This window comes from Oryctolagus cuniculus, chromosome 16 (genome assembly GCF_051225735.1).
Source record: "Oryctolagus cuniculus isolate XC-2025 breed Fujian yellow rabbit chromosome 16, ASM5122573v1, whole genome shotgun sequence".
NCBI classification, from domain to species: Eukaryota; Metazoa; Chordata; class Mammalia; order Lagomorpha; family Leporidae; genus Oryctolagus; species Oryctolagus cuniculus.
Window position 1 is genome coordinate 71,546,158 of NC_142882.1, and position 7,885 is coordinate 71,554,042.

The window sequence follows — 7,885 nt, forward strand, 5'->3', positions numbered from 1 at the left end:
CGTCCTCTTCGAGTCATTCACCAGCTCCTAACCTCCGCCCCGCGAGCGGCAGTCTCAGGCAGGAAGCAGCTGCAGTCTTCAGAAACCGCAGCCGCTGACCTTCGCGTCCAGAGACACGACCCGGCCTCCCGGCGCGCGGCGTCCGGCAGCCGGAGGCGCGGCGCTGCTCCCTCAGCGACGTCCAGGGCCAGGCAGCGCGCGCTCGGCACGCGCGCCCCCAGCACCTCAGCGCGCGCCCGCGGCTGTCAGGCGCCGCGCGAGAGGCCCTCGCCCGCCCGCCGGCCTCGCGCCTCAACACGTGGCCTCTCAGGAAAGTGCCTGCCTGGTCGAGCGAAGGCTCGTGGAGCCAACCCATGAAATTACCCGTCCAAAATACACACGGAGCAAGAAGGAAGGCTGATTTTTCGCTCTGGCGTAGAATGGTCTTGCTTGGGCTGGTGAGGACCGACGGTGAGCCGCTGTGTGGAAGCAGGCACTGGCGAGGACAGCCGCATCCGGGCCCTCCCGCCGCAGGCTGCCCTCCGAGCCAGGGGTCCTTCAGGTGGGAGGTCCTGGGTGACTTTGGAAGTCCTCACTGCCGTGGTGTGGAGACTGTGTAGTCCCGACGTTCCGGGTTTGTCTGTCTGTCATTGCGGACTTGGGAGTTTTGCTGCAGTTATGCTTCGCCAGATCATCGGTCAGGCTAAGAAGCACCCAAGCGTAAGTTCGGGACGTCTGTCCAGTGGCTTTGGTTGGTCTTGGTGCGGCGGCTCTGTCCCCTGGGAGCGTCCTCCCTTTCCGGGCACCTGCTGTCTGCCTCGGGGCCAGACCTTGCCTCACCTTACGCTGCGGTTCTGGTTGTCCCAGGCCCGTGGGCTGTGAGCCACGCCACGCTTTGCAGGCTCTTGGCTGACGGGCCGAAGGTGAGGTCCAGGGTTGGAACAGTCGGGACAGTCTCGCGCGGCCCTTGTCTCGCGCGGTCGGTGCAACAGGGACAGATGGATTAGTGACCCTCTGAGGGACCTTCCCTGTCATGCCTCCTCTGGAGGGTCTTGTACTCACCGCACGCATTGCACCACTAGGGCCTGTGGCAAGTACGAGGGGCCCAGGATCTTGGTGTCTTTACCTTCTCTGGATGCCTTGACATTTTGGGAATTTGTAGCGTGGAGTTTACTTGCAACTTCTTCTGTGTCTCCTTTTCTTCCAGCAACCCTCTGTGGGCCTAAAATTGAATTACGCATTCATTAATCTTACCTTAAGCCCAGTTCCCTACTCAGAGAGAATTGGTAGCAGTATGTTTTCATAGATGATGCTCACAGCCAGTATTAGCAGAAGACATACTTCTGTTGCAGGCTCCTAATTTCACAGAGATCTTGGTTTTCATACATCTGGTTGGAGGGACACTTAAACAGTTTGCAAGAGCTGTTTTTTCAAGCCTCAAAGGACCCATAAAATTTAATGAGAATGATGTGTAAGTATTAGGTGAAAAAACTTGGTACCTCTGCAGATGCAAAAACTACTGTAAGCTCTGATAAGTCAATATCTAGGTACTTGAAGATGGTAGTTGATTCTTGTCTGTTTTGTGTTTGTTTCTAGTTGATCCCCCTCTTCATATTTATTGGAGCAGGAGGTACTGGAGCTGCATTGTATGTCATGCGTCTGGCATTGTTCAATCCAGATGTCAGGTAAGTAAAAATGTTCAAAACTGTGATGGTTTATCAAGCTGGTTTAGGAGCCAGGGTTTTTGTTTGGAGATAGTAAGTACTAGAACAAACCTAGATTTTGTGACCATGTAGTAAGTTCGCATCCCTGTTTTGTTGTCATTTACTTTTCCTGACTCATGAACTTGTAGTTTCATGTTCTTACTGGTATGGTAGAATTGCAAATACCAAATTTTATAAGAATGTTTTGAGGATTGACATATTGTTCTTATGCAACACTTATATTTTCTGGTACATGCAAATATTTTTTGCCTGCTTTTCCATAATACATAATGTTTCTTTTTGTAGTTGGAAAATAATAAATGAGGTTCATTTAGCTTTATTCTCTGTACTTTTCTGTGTATTGCTTGACTGATGATATATAAATGTTTAAGTTGTACTCTTGATGGGAATGGGGACAAGGACACCTGCCCCAAGAGACTCTCTTACCATTTTTATAATTGACTACATAGGGCTGTTTATTATAGAACTCATTGCTGTTTTGACTCCATAATGAAGGTAACAATATACTGTTTAGTGGAAAATGAGATAGATCCATTCAAAATACTAGCTTCCTAAGTACAAAACATTATTTTAATTGGAATGATTACCGTAACAATTATAATGTTTCATTCCTTGCAGTTGGGACAGAAAGAATAACCCAGAACCCTGGAACAAACTGGGTCCCAATGATCAATACAAGGTAAGCTACTGTTGTTACAGAATTGTTGGAAAATGTGTGGCGATAAATATTTATGTGGTATTTTTCTCTGGAAATTGGATATATAAGTAAAATTCCTTTACTTTGAAGACTTGCTAGATTGCTCTTGAAATTAAAATGGTGTATTATTTTTATAAATACTTTTTTCCTAGGGATTTCATTTCCAGTCTTTAGATGTTGGATATGAAATTAAGATAATGTGTCAAGTAAACTGTTTTGACTGAGATTAAAAGGAAAAAGATATTTACCATTTTTTAGTTTCGAGATAGTCTGGTGCAAACTTTGTTGTCCACAAAGGTTTTCAAAAGGAAAATTCCTTTAGTTCTTCCCTCAGACGTGCTGAGTCAGTTGGTCTGTTGTGGGCACTGAGGATTTGTATTTCCAGGAGATGCAGGTCCTCCATGGGCTATACTTTCAGTATTACTAAACTGTTGGGTGGTTTGGTTTGGGTATGATTGAAGTTTAGTAAGAAAAAATGAAAGTCACGTGAAAGTTAAATTTTACCTTGAATTCCTAAATAAACCTTAACTGTCTACCTGAGTGTTCTGTGGAACCACTCTTCCATAGAAAGATTTCATGGACTAAGTCCATGTATTGATTCCCCAACATTATTTTCCTTATGTGTAAAAATCTTGCATACAAATCCTTTCACAGTCATAGATTTTATCATATTTAAGTATTGAATACACATACCAAACATTTCTACCTGTTTAAAGTGTGTAGCTTGACCATGCACTTACATCGAACTTCTTCATCAAAAGAGAGTAACTGGAACTTTGCTTTAGCACTCTTGACTACTGCCCTGACCAGTATGTGTCCAGGACCTCTTAGCAGATATATGAAATGGATATTCTCATTACTGCTTACAGCATATTTTTAAGATCAGCCTTTTTGTCCAAGTTTTCTACTTAACTTGATTGTAACTTAACTTGTAAATCCCTAAATCGAATTTCCTCCAAGAAGCAAATAAAAATGAACTGGCCAAACTAAAATAAGCCATTTGATCTCTGTTGATATTTTTGTCTTCAAAAATGATAAACAGGTACACGGATTAATTTTGCTATTTTATAAATGTATAAGTTAAATCCATTCCAGAGAAAATGATTTACACCCAAGAAAACTTTGAAAAAGAAAACAAAGAAACACCATTTTGGGTGTGTGTAGTTCAGGAAGCTTATCAGATGATTCTGATAATGAAGCCAGTAAATGATGTCCTGGAATATGATAGCACATGTCAGTTGTAGTCCATATGAAGTGGCTTGTTGCTCCAGTAAAAACCTAATGTGTGTGCTGTAAACTGGGCTGTGAGTATCTGTGAGACTGATATTAGAAACTAAGATTATGTTATCTAATATCAGAGAAAGGAACAAAATCTAAAAAGGAACCAACTATTTCTGTTGGTGTAAGAATCCTTTTCCTGGTTAACCTCTTCACATGGTACAGGGGGCATGTGAGCTTCTCAGGCTTCCTTTCATAAAGGTGCTGATCCAGTCTTGGATTTCTTCCTCATGATCTAATCACCTCCCGAAGACCCAATCTCTAAATACTGTCATCACATTGGGAATTAGGATTTCAACATAAGAATTTCAGGAGGACGTAATCATTCAGTCCATTGCAGGGGGTTATTTGTTGCTATGTTTTAGTTTAGCAAAGGGTAACTAAAGACATCAAGAGATAGAGCTAAAATATAGATTTTAAGAATTAAAGGCCCAGGAAAAATTCTTCATTGAATAAAATGCTGTAAAACCAAAATCAGAATATGTTATTATCTTCTGAATTATTGTTCCAAAGACTTGAGATCCCTACCATTAAATAGAAAAGGGGCCGATGCCGTGGCGCACTAGGCTAATCCTCCGCCTTGCGGCGCCAGCACACCGAGTTCTAGTCCCAGTCGGGTCGCCGGATTCTGTCCCGGTTGCCCCTTTTCCAGGCCAGCTCTCTGCCGTGGCCAGGGAGTGCATTGGAGGATGGCCCAAGTGCTTGGGCCCTGCACCCCACGGGAGACCAGGAGAAGTACCTGGCTCCTGCCTTCGGATCAGCGCGGTGCGCCGGCCGTGGCGGCCATTGGAGGGTGAACCAACGGCAAAGGAAGACCTTTCTCTCTGTCTCTCTCTCTCACTGTCCATTCTGTCAAAAAAAAAAAAAAAAAAAAAATGAGAAAAGGAATAGGATAGAAGTTAAAAAGTAGATTTGAAAATCACTTCGACAGAGAATTTTAGATATAAAGCAAATGCATCAGACCCTGCTTAGTTCTGAGAAAAATTGGCAAAAGATAGCATAAACTATCTACTCTGCTTGAATGTACGTGCTTCCTACTCAAATTCAATTTTTGATAGGTCATAACATGATTTTGGTTGCCTCTTTTATAAAGTAAAAATGAGAAGGATTATTGTTAGTGGTTGACTAAAAATAAACTAGCCTAGTACCTGGATTCTATAAGAGCCTTACACATGTTTATTTTCTTCTCCTTAATATACTTCTAGTGATTCCTATGTAAACATTCTCTCTGATACTTTGTTCACATCTTAGAGGATAGCACAGTTAGTTTCACTTTTCAAGTCTCATTGTTCAGATTAATTGCTTCTTAAGAAAATACCATCAGAAAGAACAAAGAATACTACTTTATGACTTATTAATAATTTTCTGTCCATAAAAACACATGCATATGTATCTCAAGAATAACATGTTTACAACTTGGAGATCTTTTTATCTTTTAAGAAATAAGTCAAATAACAGTTTTTTCAATTAAAAATAAAGATGTTAGAGCATGTCTAAAAAAATAGAATATTTTGAAGAAATAATGGATACAGATTTGTGAATTTCTTCCTTAAAACTGAAGCAAATGTTGATGGCAGTTTTGTACTTTTGGTTATTTTAGAGATAGATAGCATTGTTTTCAAGTAATTATAGCACAGCTTTGGTCAGGCCTGTATAAGACAAGATTATAGCTTTATTTGGGTTTATGTATGAATCTTCATATTTTTCTCAGTGGAAACTCGACCAGTTTCAAATAAGTCATTTTTAAAATAAGTTATTGTGAGTTAGAAGCAGGTTTTTTAAAAATTATCACAGTAAAATTTATTTTTAAAATTACTTATTTGTATAAGGAAATTTGGTGGAATTTTAAAACCTCAAGAGACAGAAAATAGAAAAGCCACTCAAGTAAGCCAGTTGTTTGAAAAGTTGTGTAACAAAACAAAGCATTACCATATAGTACTGGCATAACTTTGTGGCAGGGTCTCTCCCACTCCAAATTATAGCCCTTTACAAATCAAGTAGGGATGGTCATTCTCTGTGTTCTTCTGTTCCATTGGAAATTTTCCCACATAGTTAGTGAGGATGAATATTGGTGTTGTATATTCAGGAGAAATTCTTAATTCACTTTGAAGTGGAAGAATTTTTAGTAGGTTTTAACTAATAAAGTATGCTGACACTACTCTTCTACACCAGATTGAATGTTTACCTTATCAAAACCATCAAAGGACTGGAATTTTGAGGATAGTATCTTGCTGTAAATGATCTCTACATTGTTAAATATTTTCAATTAAAAGTCATTTCTGTAATTGTTACTATAGAAAACTTAATAAAAAGAATTCTAAAACTTCTGTATCATCTCTCTGTATTTGATAGATTATCTAAAATATCTTATTCCTTTTCCAAGTTCTACTCAGTGAATGTGGATTACAGCAAACTGAAGAAAGAAGGTCCAGACTTCTAAATGAAATGTTTCACTCTAAAGCTGCTTAGAATGAAGGTCTTCCAGAAGCCATCCGCACAATTTTCCACTTAACCAGGAAATATTTCTCCTCTAAATGCATGCAGTCATGTTGATTTATTGGAGTTTATTACACTGAATAATAAATATGTGAAACTTGGAATGTGTCACTATTTAATGTTGAAAATACACTCCCCTTTATAACCTGAGAATAGTGAATGGAATTTCTTGAATTTCTGTGTATTTATATAATTTATAAGTAAGACTTTGAGCTGCCTAAAAAGAACTTTGATTTTGTATATAGGCCATTAGTAACTTCACTAGAGTGTATTTCACAGCTGGATGTGAAAATTATACAAAAGTTGATTGAAAAGTGTTCAAACTTCTGACATTTTCAAAAGAGAAACCTCTGGATTTCTGTTACTGGCTAATATCAAAGTCTGTGCAGTTGTTCATGATGCTTTTTACTTAGGCATTCTCTTTTCCGGAAGACTTTCAGGGTTATCAGTTTCGTTAGTACTTGGATTATAGTGCTTTTAAAACTGTGCTTATTGAGTCAGAAAAGTGTCTGCTTTGTCGGTTCCTTGTGTTAGTAAGTTCAATATACAAAGCCACATTTAAATACAGATGTCTTTGGTTAGCATTGATGTGTATTGAAAAGTTTCAGTTTTAACAGTTTACAAATCTTTCCCATTAGGTATTAAAAAATACTAAATGCAAAAATTAAAAAAAGCTCAGTGAAAATTATACTGAATTTCACTTCTCTCAAATTTATTAACCCCTTGGATGAGCTTCTGTCCATCCTGCTCCACTAGAAATGCAAGTCAACTATGGTACTCACTTTGCACTAACAGTAAGAGCTGACACAGCTCTTCTAGACATTGTTCCCTTCGCTCTCCTACATCTTTTCTTTTCTACTCAGTCTTTTAGGTTCCCTCTGTCTCCTTGCCTTCTTGATGGTGGAATGCCCAAAAGAGAAACTCTGGACCTTTTCACTACCTCAAGTATCTTCACACATTCTCATGCTTCTGATGTCCAAGTAGTTTTTTAGATAATTTTCTGCATATGTACATGCACACACACACACACACACACAAGTACTTCACATCTCCAGTGAGGATGTCTAGTAGGCATCTTAACTTTATCATGCCCAATTCTGAACATTTCAATCTCCAAATCCCCAAACAAGTTTTTCTCACAATCTCCAATCTTAACCGTTAACGAGGATGCCTTTCTAGCAGTGATTCAGGCCACATTCCTCAATCTTCATTAACTTTTTCTCACCTCAAACCCAGTGTATAAGTGTATCATGTTTGCTCTTACTCTGGTTTAGGCTGCTGTAACAATTCCACAGACTGGGTCGTTTATACTGAACAGAGGTTTATTGACTCATGGCTCTGGAAGATGGGAAATCCAAAATGAAGAGGCTAGCATCTCACATGGGACCTGTGTCTTACTGAGTAATCCTACAGTGGAAGGGTAAAGAAAGGTCAAGAGGGTGAAACTCCCTTTTATATTCCACTTTCAAGAGATAATGTCCTTATTCATAAGAGGAGAGCTGTCATGGTCTACCCGTCAAAGGCCCCACCTCAACCCAGCTGCATTGCAGATTTAATATATATATTATATTTAAATATATATTTGTATTTATATTTTATATATATATATATGTATGTATTTTAAACGCAATGTTTGCACCATCACTTTGGTCTTAAACTCCCATCCTTGAATCTGACTTATTAGAGCAACCTCTCAGCTCATCTCCTTTTG

The 7,885-nt window shown here is 39.5% G+C and overlaps 1 protein-coding gene across 1 annotated transcript; it reads left to right on the forward strand.

Moving 5' to 3' along the window:
* The first annotated feature begins 557 nt into the window (after positions 1–557).
* On the forward strand, positions 558–6,278 carry COXFA4 (cytochrome c oxidase associated subunit FA4). The gene is made up of 4 exons (XM_002713684.6): positions 558–699; positions 1,576–1,664; positions 2,322–2,382; positions 6,062–6,278. The coding sequence occupies exons 1-4, from the start codon at positions 658–660 to the stop codon at positions 6,116–6,118; spliced, it is 249 nt and encodes an 82-aa protein (XP_002713730.1). The 5' UTR covers positions 558–657; the 3' UTR covers positions 6,119–6,278.
* Positions 6,279–7,885: the final 1,607 nt, after the last annotated feature.

Bases quoted from the DNA above. Each gene is read 5' to 3' on its own strand.
- COXFA4 (XM_002713684.6), top strand. From the start codon at position 658: ATGCTTCGCCAGATCATCGGTCAGGCTAAGAAGCACCCAAGC. The intron at 1,665-2,321 runs GTAAGTAAAAAT...CATTCCTTGCAG, and splicing joins TTGTTCAATCCAGATGTCAG to TTGGGACAGAAAGAATAACC. The intron at 2,383-6,061 runs GTAAGCTACTGT...TCCTTTTCCAAG, and splicing joins GTCCCAATGATCAATACAAG to TTCTACTCAGTGAATGTGGA.